This window comes from Talpa occidentalis, unplaced genomic scaffold, assembly GCF_014898055.3.
Source record: "Talpa occidentalis isolate TD23 unplaced genomic scaffold, MPIMG_talOcc4v2.1 talOcc4.9, whole genome shotgun sequence".
NCBI lineage: Eukaryota > Metazoa > Chordata > Mammalia > Eulipotyphla > Talpidae > Talpa > Talpa occidentalis.
The window spans coordinates 59464522-59482948 of record NW_023605305.1 but is presented as its reverse complement, the minus strand read 5'-3'; the positions used below and the strand labels follow the sequence as shown (position 1 = coordinate 59482948).

The window sequence follows — 18427 nt, the reverse complement described above, 5'->3', positions numbered from 1 at the left end:
ACTCACTTTATTACAATATTAGCAATATTATTGCATTAGTCTGGAACCAAATCACAGTATCTTCAAGTTACACCTGTATATAATACAAACTCATTTGCATAGCTCATCATCGAAGGGATCTAGTCTGATCTACCCCAAAAATTTAACATGAGAAGTCAGAATGTTTATTTTTTCATGTTTTTGAAATATCTGAAATACCACAATAAGTACTTTCATCATAAAAAAAACTCTAACTCACATTTATAGTGAACAAGAAAAAAAGATAAATAAAATATTCCTTCAAAGGTGACTGATCTTCCAGATCTGCATTGTTCAAAAAAATAGTATGATTGTTGAGTACCTTATGTATACCTGTCCTAATGGAGATATGCTACAATCATAAAATATACACCATATTTGGAAGACTAAACAAAAAAATAAAAAATATCAATTTTTTGTATTGGTCATATGTTGAAATGGTAATTTTTGATATAGTAGAGTAAATAATATATACTCCTAAATTTAATTTCAGTTATTTCTTTTTCATTTTCTTAAACACACTATGTTCCATTCACACAGTACTGTTCTGAACAAAGAGACAATAGAAAGATAATATATCACTCTTGCATTATTCTTTACTTTAATTAATACAAACATTTCTATTTATAAAAGTGTTCTCAATTAGTTTTAGAATGTTTCTACCAAACACATAAATTCAAAAACAAATTATCACAGTTAAAAAGGAAAAAATTAAAAGGGCCACTAGATTCAAAAGAACAAAAATGCCTTGTGTTTTATTTGGAAATCATATGCTCATAAGATTGCATAATCTGGGGGAGGAAAAAGGACTTTGCTTTGCTTGGAATTTAAACAAGGCTTCTAAATGTCCTAAAATTCTGTGCAGTAAGAAATTTGTATATTAGTTCTGAGAAACCGGAAACCTTTGATTATGACCTAATTTTGCTTAGTTTCTTTTTTTTTTTTTGGCATAAAACTTTAAAATTTTTGCAGCATTACTGATTATATTTGATCAGGGTTCTATTTAAATGGGCACAAATTCAAATAAAGATTAGGTTGAGTTTAACAATTTGTACTGAAACAGTGGGCATCAAAACGTAGACACAAAATTGTTTACAAGATTACTACTTTCATTACATTTCCCAAGTTGACACTCCCCCATAGCTTATAATTAAACAAATTATAAACTTGAATGATACTGAATAACATGTCAAGAACAAAATTATTCAGATATTTCTATTCAGAATAAACCATATACCAATATAGCATAGAAACCAAGGCTATATGACCATTGCCTCTAATCTATCTGTTACTCTTACATGTGAGAATTTATAGTAAAGTATCCAAGAAAGCTTAATATTCTAATACAGAAGACAAAAAGAAAGGAAATTCCCACTCACAGCCTCTCTTTGGTATTAGTGTCCAGTTCCTTTCATGCAGTGGAATGTGTTATTTTTCAAATTCCCTCTCCTGTACCAAAAAGGGATGAACATCTACTATATGCAAATCATATGCTTGGAAAATTCCCATGTTATGGTTTCATCATACTTTTATTCATTCAATAAATGTATATTGTTTCTCTACCATGTAAGAGACTGTATGAAAGTTTGGTAAGGAATTTAATTAAAAACAGATATAGATCTTGCTAATAAACAGCTTATATACCACAGTAAAGAGAAGCTGACCCACCCCAATGTCCCCCAAACTAGAAGGTAGTTGAAAAATCAGGGTCAATAGTTTAAAGTCAGAAAAGTAGACAGTTAAGAGAAGTTTCGAAACATGCCCTTCATGATCAATGATCACACCAACTTTTCTCTTTAAAAAAAAAGGGGGAGAAAATTCCAATCTTTTCTCTGGTTCAACACACATCTTCATATTTCCACAAAATGTAGTAGTGGTAACGGTAAGATGAAACTAAAAAAATAGGATTTTTTTTTTTGTTTTTCTTCTCCAATAGTGGAAGTATTTCTGTATTATTATTAACTTCCATTCTTTAACTGTTACAAACAGAAGTACTTGTACAGATCTGTATCAGACATGTATAAAAGGTATACAAAGGCTAATCAAAAGACATAATTCCTTACACTTAACAGGTCCAAGAAACCAAAACTCAGAAAACCAATGTTCCAGAAAACTTGCTAATTTATATCTACTTAATATGAGACTAGGTCATATTCACCAATGAAATATTACTGTATGGACATAAAAGCACTGATTGTCTCTAATATAAAAAATAGTGAATATATAACACTATACAGTTTCATTATATGCTTTATTCTAAATGTTTAAAAAATATTAGCTTTTATACAATCCTGTAAGGTAAATCTTACCTCACCACTTGACAAACAAGAAAACAGATGTTCAGAAAAGCCAACTAATTTGACCAAGGATGACAGAAAAATAACAGACAGGATTCCAATTCAGACAGTCTGGCTCTAGTATCATACTTTTAACCACTATGGCATACTACCTGTTTTAACTATTATACCTAAAAGACTTTAATCCTAAATCATCGGAAGAAAGGTCCTCCATTATATATCAGGAAGAAGCACTTCTAAGAATTGAAAATTGTTCATTTTGTACAGTTTTGTGTGACAACTTACAATTTAAACTAAAATTTGTTGTATCAAAACTTTTCCCATACTAGCTTTATGAAAAAATTTGAGGTTGATTACATAAACACACAGATTAGAAGGTTGTTTCCTGAGATATAACTAATATTTTGAGTACTTTCTATTTGCCAGGCAGTGTTACAAGTATTTTATGTAAATAACTGATTTTGATTTTCATAACCTTATGAAATATGTACTATAACTACCCCAACTTTACAGATAAGGAGACTATGGTATGGGGCTATTAACTTGTCCAAGGTTAGACAGGTAGAGCTAGTTTTAGGATGCAGACCACAGTCTGATTCCAGAGCCCGTACTCAACAATTTCACCCTATTATTTGTCAAGATAAGGCATTTTTATAGGATTTACTACTTTCTCAAAAGGTTCATAATATGAATATTCAAGGACAATAATCACAACTTAGAGCATTTAAATAATTTAACTGGTTTATATAGTATTTTTCATTTTAACACTAAACGAGAAGAGCAGTGGAACATTTATTTTTAAAAATACTAGTAACTGTTCAGTTTTGCTAAAATTATATATCAAAATTATTATCAAGCTCACAAACTTCAGAAAAAACTATGATAGGCAGTTTCTGACAAAGGAAGTATTTAAGATTTAATTCTGGTCTGACCTTAGAACACATAACTGTTGATCATTCAATGGGCAAATGGAAAAGAAGCCAGAACATAAAGACATAGATTATAATGGAGAAAGGGAGAAAAATCCTTTTTAATGATACTTATATGGAATTTTAGTATGATATACAAATAGGTTAAGATAGATAATATGAAGCTGAAAGACATACCAACAATTACCATAACAAAAATAATAAGGAACATACATTCATCAGTTAGTTACACAGAGTACCATGAAACTGCACCACTGAAAGGCATTGATAATTCTCAAAGAAGAAAGCTTCACAGAGATGTTTATGGGAATGAGTCACATTACCAAAAAAAACTAAAATACAATTTGAGAAATACATAATTCACTAATTTATGAATGATGAACTTATTAATCAAGAGTTTGGTTTTTTAGTTGTCAATTTCTTTCAAAATCATGACAAATTAAAATGAGCTTCTAAAAACAGGTAGATCTCGTATCACTGAAAGTAAGCATATAATATAGCAAAATTAAATACTATAACAATTTATTATTACCTACTAAGTCAGCTACTCGTTTCTTTCATTTCATTGATCTAACTCAGTGTGAAAGGTTACCCTTGTACAAGTTTACACAGCTTAATGATTAACTGTATTTACCTGCCAACTTCACTGTTTATGTGGCAAATAGTGATATATATAGAGTTTGGAAGTCTAAGTGCACTAGAGGAGAAAACTAATTCCAAATTGCCTGAAATTGAATAATTTGGCCAAAAATGTACACAATTAAACTCTTTCTTTTTATTGCTCCTCTAGTTTTTTCTTCTAAAATTGATCAAGATTATTTAACATTTGATTCTATATCTCCAGAGCCAAAATCAAGATTTGCTATGTTAGATGATGTAAAAATTTTAGCCAATGGCCTCCTTCAGCTGGGACATGGTCTCAAAGATTTTGTCCATAAAACTAAGGGCCAAATTAATGACATATTTCAAAAACTCAACATATTTGATCAGTCTTTTTATGACTTATCACTGCAAACCAATGAAATCAAAGAAGAAGAAAAGGAACTTAGAAGAACTACATCCAAACTGCAGGTCAAAAATGAAGAAGTGAAGAATATGTCACTTGAACTCAACTCAAAACTTGAAAGACTTCTAGAAGAAAAAATTCTACTTCAACAAAAAGTGAGATATTTGGAGGAACAATTAACTAACTTAATTAAAAGTCAACCTGAAATTCAGGAACACCCAGAAGTAACTTCACTTAAAGTAAGTAGAAACCAAATAAAGTTCACAATTATGTTTTCAATGTGGATCTTTTTTAAAAAAACTTAAGACATGCTATTTGAAATACTTTGTTATATTGTTGAAATCTCTACTGCTCTCAAGGATAAAAGTATCCAGAAAAAACAATTTCCCATTATAATTTCAAACTGGTTTTTGTTTACCTTACATTACATATGAAGACAACTAAACTTTATATTCATATGAAAATTTCAAATCAATTCAGTAAAAATATATAGAACTAAAACAAATTGTACTACAAATGATTAGAGGGAAGTAAAAAGTTATATGAATATAGCCTTGAAACTATGTCCATTTTTTAAATGGTTAAGAGGAATATAGGAAATGGTAAAGATTTATTTCTATTAAAACATTGTTTATTTTATACAATTAAAGTAGTAAAAAGTCCAGAAAATCATACTTTTGAGATATTTTAAATAAAACATAAAAAGAAAAGTGTATGCTATTTGAGAAAAGCATACAAGAAAAAATGATTACCAGTATTCATTTTTCTAATCCACCATTAGTTGTTTTAAAAAGTAGATTGTGATAGTCCCAGAAATAACAAAGTCTAGTTTAATCAAAAAGAAAGAAAAAGGAGAGCAAACTTCTAACCAATCTACAATCTATATCCAGACTTTTGTACAACAGCAAGATAATAGTATCAAAGACCTTCTGCAGACTGTGGAAGAACAATACAGACAATTAAACCAACAACACAGCCAAATAAAAGAAATAGAAAATCAGGTAAGTCACTATTTTAATAATATGTCCAATCTTTTGCATGAAATTCAGGTTTATGAAAATACCGAACCCTAAAAACATTTAAAATAATTATGCCTGGACAGTGAGTAAAAAAATTTTACCAACGTGGTTGTTAAGACTGTGCACTCTGAAGCTAATAAAGTATCTGGGTTTGAATCTTGACTCTGTAACATTTGTGTGACCTTGAATAAATCACTTAACCCCTGTCTTTCAGTTTCTTTAGTTACTCTATGAAGATAACAAAAGCTATCTTACAAGATTATTGTGAGACAAAAAAGAATTCATATAAAGTATATCCTCAGTATAGCAGCCAAAGTGATTCTATTAAAATTTAAATTAGATCTTATGTCTCTTAGTTCAAAATCCCAAAATAACTTCTCATCTCACTCTTGTTGCATAAAACTCAGGATGACCTGACCCTTACTATCTCACTGATTTCATCTCCTTTACTCTAGTCATATCAGCCTCTTTACTCTTACTCAAATACATTGAACATGCTGCCATTTCCGGGCCTTTGCCCTTGTTTTTCCCTCTGTCTGGAATGATCTATGGTATATGCATTGCCTACTCTTTCATTCCCTTTAAGTCTTTATCAAATACAAAATTCTCAACAAAGCCTTTCTAGGTCACGTAATCAAAATTACAATCTTCTATTCCCAAGCTTGAAATCTATTCCCTCCTTCACTATTCCTTTTTTTTTCATTAACACATCTATTTAATTAAATATACATTTTAGTCATTTCTCTATTCTTGCACTAGAATATAACCTCAATGAACACAGGGATTTTGTTCCATCGTATTTATTACTGTAGCCCCAGAATAAAGAACAGTCTGATACACAGTTGCCATTCAATAAACATGTTGAATTAATAAAGGTAATGTCATATTCAGCATATATAACTTAATAAAAACTTAGTAAAAACTATATTTTTACTATTATTATTACAACTGAGAGCTAGATAATTAAAGTACATCAAAAAATATAATTAATCTACAATGTAAACAATTGGCTAAATGAGAATGGGAGAATCCTTTTTATAATTAAGCTATATCAGAAAAAAGCATTCCAATATATAGTACTCTAGTCCAGAAATATTAATAATATTCAAAAATCCATTCAAGAGAGTTCCAAAAAGACTCAGAGAAACTTGTAGAAAAAGTTGCAAAACCTGTATTTTATGACATAATTTTAATAGGTTATTTTTGCTTGTAGCTCATAATTTAGTAGGTTATTTTTAGTAATTGTCCAAAAGGGATTTTTGCCAGCTACTTTTGATTTCCATAATTTTCTACTTATAAAACTTTTCTAAATTATTTTTACTATAGCTTTTATTATGATGGAATAAACCTGTTCACAGTTATAAAATGTCGCCATTATAAGATTAAACACATTCTGTCTAATAATAACTGTATGAGGAATTCAAAACAATGAATTTCAGAGATAAAAGCAGTATTAGATTAGCTAATCCAACTTTCTCAAATTTATATTAAGAAAACAAAATTCTAAAAGTGACTTTAATCACAGATACTTATTACAAAGGACTAATACCCAGTAAGCAAACTTTACAACAAATTTCTATGAATTAGATCCTAGGAAATGTCATTATGCTAACACCAAAAAAACTAACACTAATGATACAAGATATTACATATTCTGCTTTTCTCAAGCATCAATAAGAAAAGTTATCAATCAATAAACTGTAAACCAGCAAATATTAAATAAACATGTTATTGCTAAACTATAAAACTTTGAACATGTTGAAAGCAAATACACCTGCTAATTTGTTACCTTTACAGATATGTCTACATGTTAAAATCATCAAGAAAGCGGTCTCTAGCAAATTATGTACTATGTTTTTTATGGCAGATCTGAAAATCAATAAGGTCTACACACACACGAGTTATTAAAGTGAAAATCTGCCTATGTTATTGGATACAGCAGCAAGATACTAACATTCTACTCATAAGAATATAAATATAATAGGCTAGGGCCTCCCCTGGTGGCGCAGCAGTTGAACACTGGGCTGCGAAGCTGCCCGCAGCCTCTGCAGCACCGGTTCGATCCCCGGCCACCAGCGAGGGTCCCACATGGCGCGACAGACCTTTCCTGCCGTAATATATATAATATATATATATATATATATATAAAATAGGCTATGAATATTTAAATTCATATATTAAAATATGCTATTAAAATATGCTCTGCTTTTGGTCTTGTTATTTTTGACAAATCTGTTTTTTGCATTGTCCTCTTTCTCTGTTTTTCTGAACTCATTAAATATGTGTGATTAAACATTTTTAGAACAGATAAAATACATAATCTATGTAGCACTGTTTATCACTGTTATTGATATATCAAAATAATTATTTTGAATTAAAAGATGCATGAAAGCTGTACTTCTCATATCCTCAGATTCTCAGATTATATATTCAATACCATTGTTAAAAGTAGATTTTTGTTCTTTTATCAGTTAAGAAAAACTGGTATTCAAGAATCCACAGAAAACTCTCTTTCTTCTAAACCAAGATCACCAAGAACTACTCCTGCTCTTCACATGAATGAAACAAATAATGTAGAACATGATGGTAAGATCATTTGGTGTGTTTCCTTCTTGAAGCTATTATCACCAAATTCTACTTCTATCTTTTATATTTCCATGAAAAATCCTTTTTCTCAGGGCCTCTTCTAGACCAAAAGAGTAAAGAGACAAATTCACCAAATATAACTTGTCAACCTAATTTGAATCCTGATGATTTTTTTAATCCTATAGAACATATTCATAAGACAAGCAGGAAAATATGAATACAGAATGGATATAGATTCACAGGCAACCTTTGAACAAGGTTTAAATTGCACATATCTACTTGGCTGTTTTTCCCAATAAATATTGTTAGCCCTGTAGCCCTGCAGCTTCTGCATTCATGAATTCAAAGAAATGTGGACATATGCTTAAAGAATTTATAGAGGTGAACACATGGATAGGGAGGGCTGACTGTAAGGGATTTGTGCATCCCTGGATGTTGGTATCCATAGGGGGAAGAGAGGATGCTAAAACAAATCATCCCCACAGATACAGAAGACAGTTATAGTTAAGTTTTTTAGCAGTTAATAGTTACACGTGAATTTTCTTCTGTTCAACACCACATCCCACCCTGGTTATTCAAGGATCAACTGTATTATTAATTTTCTTGATGTGATATTGGTATTGCAGTTATGTAAGAAAATCATGTTTAAGAGATGCATGCTCAATATCTAAGGGGTTAAAAAGTCAAATATTTGCAGAATGCATGTTTGTATATATCTGTTTCTAAACACATGACAGAGCATTAACAATTGTTGAATATAAATGGAAAGATGATGGTATTCCTTTCAATGTTCCATTCTACTTTCCTGTTTGCCTGAGAATTTTCATAAGAAAAACAAAAATATGATGGTAACAAGTACCCATTCCAACCAAATTTCAACAAAATGATATACTTTCAAAACATTTTTATAAACTTCATGCAGGAAAAAATGTGCTAGTTTCCTCCATGTATATTCATTCTTTCCACATATATCCATGGAATACACCTGTTATATACCAGCAGTATCAGTATTAATATCTCATTTGTGGTATTTTATGTATATTCTTCCTTTATCTGGTAAAACAAATGTTTAAAATTTTCATTTTACCACTCTTCTTAAAATCAGATTAGTAGTAACTATTTTTATATTCTTTGCATATCATCTAATGGAAATGTCTTAGCATAAACCGCCTTCTCAGTAATCAATTACTGAAACAGGCCAAAGCCAACATTCATGGCAATACCATAAAGTGTCAATTAAAATCTTGAGCTCTATAGATATTATTCTTAGATGTCTTATGTAATATTTTTTGATTCTAGACATTCCTGTTGATTGTACCACCATTTATAACAGAGGTGAACATACAAGTGGCATCTACTCTATTAGACCCACCAACCATCAAGTTTTTAATGTCTACTGTGATGTTAAATCAGGTAAAACTGGCTTGTGGAGAAAACGGAAGTTGGTAGCTTAGGTCACTACCAATTAACACAAATCCTGTTATCTTTGTTCTGAGTATACATAAGATGAAATACATAAATAGTTATAAGGATCTATTATTACTTATATTTGTCTTATATATGTATTTACTTACTAGTCTCTATCATTTTTCATAATAATCTGAAGTGACTACTGTCAATAAGTTTATTAAAACAAGTTAATTAAAAGTATTTTATTATATCTGTGAGCAGAAACCAATAAAAACACAAAATTTCATTCAATATATTCAGGCAGCTCATGGACATTAATTCAACACCGAACAGATGGATCCCAAAACTTCAATGAAACCTGGGAAAACTACAAATATGGTTTTGGGAAGCTTGATGGTAAGGTGATTTCACTCATTGGTTCATGCATTGATTTTAAAATGTGTAACTATTATGCACTGCATTACGAATGCAAAATTGAATGAGAAACAATCCTGGACTTCATAGAACTTACTAAACAAATAATTACACGTTTGTTAGTAATTACATTTATTACAAGTGTCTTGATTTGAATTATATTTAAAGTTCACAATTCATGTCTTAATTATACCTATCAGAATTTAACTTGATGGCTTATAACTATCATAATTAAAGACAATTTTGATTAAGTCATAACTATGCTATGTTAGTATTAAATGCCATGAGTGAACACAAAGAAAACCATCCTTTACAACTGGTCACTCTACTTTCTTATTAGCATTTAGATATCAATTATTTGGACATTGGAAGGGACAAGAAAACATGAATCACATAAAATGTTTAAGTTTCAAATATTTAAATATGATATAAAATAAAATATGTGGTTGATTGAAAGTAAGTTAGTTAACTCAATACAGATCTCAAAGTAAGATTTAAAACAGAAAATAAATAAGTAAAAATAAATAACATAGGCTTAAAATCCAAGAAGCACATTATAAAATTCATGAATGATATAAAAGTACTTATTTATAAAGTAGAAAATAACCACTATTATACTAAATCTGTAAATATTTCAGTATACTAGAGTATTTACAAGATTTTGCATTCAAATTACCAATTAAATCCCTAACTAGAAGGTATTTTCAGAAATATATTTTGTAGCCCCAAATTTTCTTCTAAAAGTGACTATAAACCAAAAGTAAGAGACTGACAGGTAAGTCTAAAGTATTCATTTATTTCTATAAGAAAGCAAATTATTTGAACTTGTAATCCTTAAAATGAAGTCTCCTACTAATTCAATACCATAAGAAAAAAAATCTATCTTTTCCCTTAAATAAAAAGTATGACAATTAAAGAGAAATTTACTTGTATTTGTTATTTATAATTATAATCAAAAATTGTATTTTAAATAAAAATAAATTTTTAGGGAAAAATAAAGAATTATAATTTTTAATTTAAAATGTTACTCCCTCCTTTATCTACAAATATCTATATCAAGCAATTCAAAGATCAAGTTTATATTCAACAAAAATAATATTATTGTTATTATCCAAGTCTCTGGAAATACTTAACAGATCTCTTGATCATATATTGTTATTAATAAACAGTGGATATTGAATCTTGGGCAAGAAGCTAGGACTGAGATAATATTCTACCGATGACCAAACCAAAATATTTCTATAATATTCTACTATGTTTTTCAAGTGAATTTGCCTCATAACATCCATTTTAGAAAGGATAAACAGATTTTAGGCAGGTCTAATATTTTATACACGTGTGTGTATATCTACATATAACTATACTTTTAACAGGAAATTTTTTAAGAAACTCTAAAGTAGCCAAGGGATTTGAGACTGAACAAATCATTTACTTAAACTACTCTAATAAAACATGTCAGTATATAATGTGCAGTTAACAATCTACATATCTTTACAACTTTTGTTCTCAGGAGAATTTTGGTTGGGCCTGGAGAAGATATACTCCATTGTGAAGCAATCTAATTACATTTTACGAGTTGAGCTAGAAGACTGGAAAGACAACACATATTATATTGAATATTCTTTTCACTTGGGAAATCAAGAAACCAATTATAGACTACACCTTGTTGAGATTACTGGAAATATCCCCAATGTGCTTCCACAGCACAAAGACTTGGAATTTTCTACTTGGGATCACAAAGCGAAAGGACACATGAACTGTACAGAAAGTTATTCAGGTATCCTTTTCTAACATCAATATTTATGTTCATGTCTTCAAAATATCTTCCTGATGTATTAGCTTATATCTACAATATCAACTCTTTAAAATTTGTTTTATAATATTAGAGTTTTTCTTTTTTTTTTTTTTTAAAGACTTATTTTAATTTATTTATACAAGCACTGGGTACAGTCAGAAGCGCAGGGGTGTGTGTGTGTGGGGGGGGGGTGGTGTGTGTATGTGTGAATTCGCCAGAGCCACAGCAGGGAACAGAGCAGGCAGAAGGACCGAACTACACTGCTGATGGCCGGGGAGCAGCCGGGAATGAATCGGTGCTCCAGAGGCCGTGGGCAGCTTCGCAACCCAGTGCTCAACCGATGCGCCACCGGGGAGGCCCAACTCTTTAAAATTTGACTCCCTACAAACATCTTCTCTGTAGGTAAAAATTTCTTAACATAAGTGTTAAATTTGATTCTAGTCCTAGTAAGTATTTTTTACCTCTTGTCTCCCTCAGATATTTTATTTTAAATGCTGTGCATGAGACTTATATAGAGTTTTTAAAATTGGGACATATGCATCTACAGTATTGTTATACTGATAAGATATAAAGATAGACTCATGGGGGGCCTCCCCGGTGGCGCAGCGGTTGAGTGCTGGGTTGCGAGGCTGCCTGCGGCCTCTGCGGTGCCGGTTCGATCCCCGGCTGCTCCCCGGCCACCAGAGGAGGGTCCCGCATGGCGCGCAGATTTCTCCTGCCGCCCGCTGCTCCCCTCAGCAGTGTGCTTCGGTCCTTCTGCCTGCTCTGCTCCCCGCTCTGGTAAATTCTCTCACCCTCCCGCGCTTCTGACTGTACCCAGTGCATGTACAAACAAAAACAAAAACAAACAAGCAAATAAATAAATAAAACATGCCTCTATAAAAAAAAAAAAAAATAGACTCATGGGGAAATACACTAACAGTAACTGCATATGAGTTTGTATCCATTAAATTGCGTATCTATCATTTTTAGGAGGCTGGTGGTGGCATGATGTATGTGGCGAAAACAACCTAAATGGTAAATATAACAAAATGAGAGCAAAATCTAAACCAGAGAAGAGAAGAGGAATATGGTGGAAGTCTCAAAATGGAAAGATATACTCTATCAAATCAACCAAATTGTTGATACATCCAACAGATTCAGAAAGCTTTAAGTGAACTGAGGCAAATTAAAAGGCCAATAAATTAAACATTAAACTCATCCCAAGTTGCTGTGGTTTAATAATCTGATACTAAATCACTGTAGAAGACTTCAGAAATAGATTATTTTAAAACTCAATTTAAGATTAAACATACTGTCACAGTTTGTGACATTAAACATACTGTCACATCATCTCAAAGAACATTTACCATTCTCAATCAAAATTCTTACATCATTTATTCATATATTTTCTGATGTGGGAATGAATTTTAGATGGTCACAATCTAAATTTTAACCAATGGGTGAATTTTAAAATAAAAAATGTAGAGAGACATATTTTAAGTCATTATGTGGGCTAATTTCACAACTTCCCCAATTTAAGGAAGTAGCTGTCTTGCTAAAATTTTAAAGCCAAAAAAAAGAGAAAAGACTGATAATTGCACAGTTCTTAAATATTCTAACTATAAATTTCAAAAATAAAATTAGGTCAGTTCAGAGTATATGTGACAATCTTTAGTATGAGTTTTAAAACCAATGCTTCATTTTGTTATGAAATAATCTGGAGTAAATATCTGGTAAACATGATAAAGACAAAGCAGGAAGAAATATTGTGCTGATAGAGATTCTGTCTAAAATACAGTAGACCATGATTATTATTGACTTTAAGATTAGGTATCACTGTACCCTTATATATTCGTTATCTTATATCCTATACATTTTATATACTATGAAAACATAATTTTATGTTTTCACTACTATGAAAACATAATTTTAAAGGGATCTTGCCAGAATACAATAAAAATGAATGTATTTGCAGAATCAAGTTAAAGTTTAATAATAATCTATTCCCTAAGATATGGTATGAGTCAAATACTTATATATAGGTTTTCAATAGAATTAAAAATCATAACAAATTGTTGAATGTTCGAATAGCCAGGGAGAGGTGTACATGTTTCCAAATTCAATAAGACTAAATGCTTTATATAACAGAAATTTACATTTTTTGTTTTGACTAATATTATAATGGAATTTTAGGTTATTTCCAATTTAAAAACTATTTGAATTCCAAATCCTCCAGGATAATTGAATGGAAATCCTTTGACCATAATATCACTTATATTTATTTTAAAATAAGTTTTTAAAGAGACTACTAAAGAAAAATTAAATTTAAATTAAATTCAGTTTTTAAAGGTAAAACACCTAAATTAAATATTGAGTCACCTATGGCAATGTTATTCATTCAGTTCTCTATATTTTAAATTATGCAAATACATGTCATATACCTTTTGTGTATGACATACAGAAACACATATGATCTATGTGGATCTTACATAGAAGTTTTGTTTCAAAGAAATATAAAGGCAAGAGTATGTTTTAGTTTTTGAACCATAGCTAAGTTGTCAAAATTAACATTTTTAAGCTAGAATACCAAAATGACTTTTTCTCAAAAAAAATTGGAAGCTCCAAACATAAAATAATTCTTTGCTTAATATACTAATTGATTCATCTATTTTCCAATTATTGATCATTCCCACATGGCTCATTTTGAACCATTAAAGAGTACTAGGTTTTTTATCCACACAAAAAGCTCACTGAGATAAAATTCTGGGAAAGGATTATTTCTCTTTATAATTCACAAAACTGTGTCCCTCTGTCCTCACTTTATCTAATTTCATCACTAACTCACAATTAATCTAATGGCCTTTTTGTCAGTCCATATTCCCTTTGATCTCTAATATTTACTAGTGACAATATTCTTTCTTCAAACTTGACCTTCATTTTGCCTCCACAATACTACGACACTCTCCAAGGATTATCCCTAATATGAAAATATCTTTATAGCCCAATTCACTCCCAGTATTTATTATTGTGACCCATGTACAATCTTCAATCCTTCCATCAGTTCTCCTACTCTGAAAATCTATCCACTCATCTATTTTCCAAGAATGAAGTTCCAGAACTCCATGTTAATCCCAGATCGTTTTCAGTTCCCCTTCTTACTCTGCCTATCTGCCATCTCTCCTTCCAATACCCTTGTCTCCTCAAACTCACATACCAAATAACAAATTCATTAACACCTTACTGCCTTTGCTGATCTTTCCTTCCTTTCCACAATTTCACACTATTCCTTTCCTCTTTTTACTCATCATTAATGGCTCTACCACACATCTAGTCATAGAAGTCTGAACCCCAGTAGACAACATGGGGCTTTTTTAAATACATATTTATTAGGGTTTCTTAACTTTGTAAGCCATTTCTTCTGTATCATAAACTACTAAATCCAATATAATTTTTTAAAAAGACTCATAATCTGATATGCTTTCTTCCCATTTCTGCTGCCAAAAACCTGCCAAAGACTGCCTTTAATCTGGAGTGTCCTAAATAATCTAAACAGTCTACTTACTGCCTGTTCCTATTAATTTTCTGTCTATCTTCCCTCAACTGTCCTAAAAGAAATTTACAATTGGCTGCATACTACTTTAAACTGTATCATTCAAACTTGCCCACAGAAAGGCTACAATTACTAAGTATAATGACAATATATTTTTACAGGTTCTACAGTTAAAAGACTGAAATGGCTTGCTATAGCATAATTTTCTTGTGGAATCATATTAGAATTTTATCTTTAATCTTAGAATTATCCTTTAATCTTCTACAAGATAATGTTCCTAGAAAACATGTCAAGATTTTCTTTATGAGCTTCTATATCCCATGTAACTGCGTACTCATAAGAACATGCACCCCAATTAGAAAGGCTTATGCTTATCTATTACTAACAACTGCAAGCACTGCACTTATGTATGTACTATTAAGTGATCATAAAACACAACAGTTTTGAAAATTGAAAAGAAAATGACAAACAGTTGGTCCTTTTATTAAAGTCCAAAGTATTGTCACAGCAAATTAACTAGGCAAAATTACTCAATTGGTGTGAAATGTCCAGTTCAAGGTCATGTAAGCAGGACTAATAACTTTCACATTTGAGCTTCAAAAATGTGGTTTCAGTGATAACTTAGTAAATTAAAATATAAACAAGATTCCATCTAAAAATATAAAAGCTGCTTTCTAAATTTATATATTTAACCCTAGTAACAATCATAAATCCAATAAAATCATTAGGAATATTTGAAAGAGCAATCACCTACAAACTTAAAAGATGGGAAGCTCTAATGTTTATCTTCAAATAAGCAACTAAGCCTCAGTTACCACACCCAATATATGGGAATAATAATAACCTTGCCAAATCTACTTTATGGTGTTGTAAGTATAGAGGATGAAGTATATTTGAGTAGTTTTATAACTGTAAAGTTCTAAACAAATGCACATACACGTAAAAAACTGGATCTTCAGTATCACTAGCAGATAAATAATCTGTACAAATATCTCCTAACTGAAAATACTCCATATCTCATGAAGGAAAACAAAACTGCTCTCCTCACATTCTGCTACTATTTCTGGAACTTAATTTCTTTCTTCCGACTATGAGATAATAATACCCCATTACCTTCAAAGGCAAATATCTAACTAAAATCTTCTGGGTGCCTATATTAAATGTTAAATATTAAAATGTTAGGAAACAAGCTCTCAACTTAAGAATTTTGTAATTAAAATAAACAAGAACCAATTAAACAGAATAAAAGCCAGAGTGACATATCCAGGGCAAAACAAAGATAACAGAACATACAGCAATAGCTTAAGACATTTATGAAAATTCAAAATAAGTGCAAAGTCCAATATTCTCTAAAATAGGGACCATCAACTTGAATGGGAAAAAAATACTTCTCAATTTTTATTGAAATTCTCATTTTCTTAAATTTTGAATATAGGTAACTAACCATAGCAGTATTAGCAATACATAAAATTTTTAATAGAAATCATACATATTTTTATATATAACAACTATTGCAGATATCTCAAAGTATTATTCATGCTTACTACTATTTAGAAAATATGGCAGACTTTAGACCTAAGGCAAGATCTTATTTAATTCATGAATAAACACATATACATCAACTTTAACATTTTGATCATTGTAATTTAATGTAATTGATTTCCTTTGTTATCTTATATATTTCATGCATTTAAAGACATTATTCAAAAAAAGAGAATGATAGGATTTACAAAACTGCCAAAGGGTACCATGCAAAAAAATACATCAAGAATCCCAACTCCAAATGGAGACCTACTACTATGTAATAACTAAGCTTGAGAAATACAAATTAGATGGCTTTGTGTCATAAATAGCACACATTTACTTTGACTGCCAAGCTGTTTCTAGAAACAAATTTTTAGGGAAAAATTCAATCAATACACACTGAGTTTATTAAACTTCAAGAGAAAACGGAAACGGTAAAATAATAAAACAATCATAAAACCTCTCATAAATTACTGTGGGTAAATTTTTTAAGTCCTTCTTTCTTAGAAATACATACTGAAGAAATGACAGGCTCAAAAATCAGAAAAATAATAGGGAAGAGAAAAGAAGAAACAAGAATGAAAATATAGATTAACTGTACTGTTCTATTTACTTCTACTTATGTTTACAATTTTCCATTATAAAAAGTTTTAAAATATATTCAGATTAATTCATAATAACAAGTTTCCTAAGGATTATTAAGAAGGGAATGGGCATATTCCTAACTACTAATTAAGACCCAAATCAAAATGAACTACATTCTTTCATTTTGTTTCTCATACAGATTGTTCCCAGGTCTGAACACTGCGTTCACTTTTTTACATTCTTAGTAACACAACATTTGCTAGAAATAGCCTGTTAAAAAACTGGAGAAAAACAAATGAAAGTTCAATAGGTGATTACAAATAAAGCTACTGCTGGGAAAAAGACTAACTCTAATAACAATAACAATCTTGCCAAGAAGGGCATGTGCTCTATGACGTATAAAAACATAAAAACTGATGCCAATAAAACACATAAGCATTTGCTCAATTAGAAGTACCTTGATCTTTATAATTCAAAGCCAACAGTGGTGGTCAAATACAAATTTGGAACTTGAGTAAACTTACACACCATCTACTACTTAACTTTCAGATGATTTTAGGCAGTCAATAAAAAAAAATTTCACCAGCAGGAAAACACATACTTTGTTTGCTTATCTTAATGTAACAATCACCCTATGATTTTTTTATATATATACTGTGATGGCATTAAGTACTTCCTTGGTAAAGCAATCATTTGCTACACATACTCTCCACTCATTTGGCACAGTAATATGTCATTCATTTCCTAAATGCTAGAAATTACCATATATCTCTGTGATCTCATTTATCCCACAGAGGATTTGAAAAAAGGAGGTACCTCTAGGCTACTACTATGGAATAAGTAATCAACCATTGTGGAAAAAAAACTGAGTTAATTTAGACATGAAAATCTCTAATTTTAGGTGTAGCTTAATAACAGATTTTAAAAATGGTTTTGAGAATTCTCATTATTTTTAAAAGCATATTTTTTAAATGTATATAAAGGTGAAATTAGTTTTTTTTCTAAATTGCCTGATAATAACCATAGAAATTGAAAGCAAAATATATTAAGTAATAGGAAATGTGTTGCTTCCAGAGTACAGTTTTCTTATGGTTTCTAGCTGCAGTCAAATGTTTTCTTTAATCACATCCATCTGTTCTTCCTTTACTCAGGTAGGTTTCTTAAATCTTTTTTACCCTATGAAACTCTTTACAATACACTCAAGTTTCACACTAAAAATAAATACAATGAACAAATATATTCGTAAAACTCACATTAAAAATGCTTACATTTCTGATTTTTTTCAGATATAAATATAAATTCTCTGGAACAT

The 18427-nt window shown here is 30.4% G+C and overlaps 2 protein-coding genes across 11 annotated transcripts in view; one reads left to right on the top strand and one right to left on the bottom strand.

Moving 5' to 3' along the window:
- DOCK7 (dedicator of cytokinesis 7) overlaps positions 1-18427 on the bottom strand; it is a 153541-nt gene that overhangs the window by 86359 nt on the left and 48755 nt on the right. The window lies entirely within an intron of this gene.
- On the top strand, positions 3995-12678 carry ANGPTL3 (angiopoietin like 3). Its single transcript, XM_037501375.2, has 7 exons — positions 3995-4489; positions 5141-5251; positions 7741-7855; positions 9155-9268; positions 9566-9661; positions 11190-11456; positions 12447-12678. Exons 1-7 carry the CDS (start codon positions 3995-3997, stop codon positions 12629-12631), a joined length of 1383 nt encoding a protein of 460 aa, XP_037357272.1. The 3' UTR covers positions 12632-12678.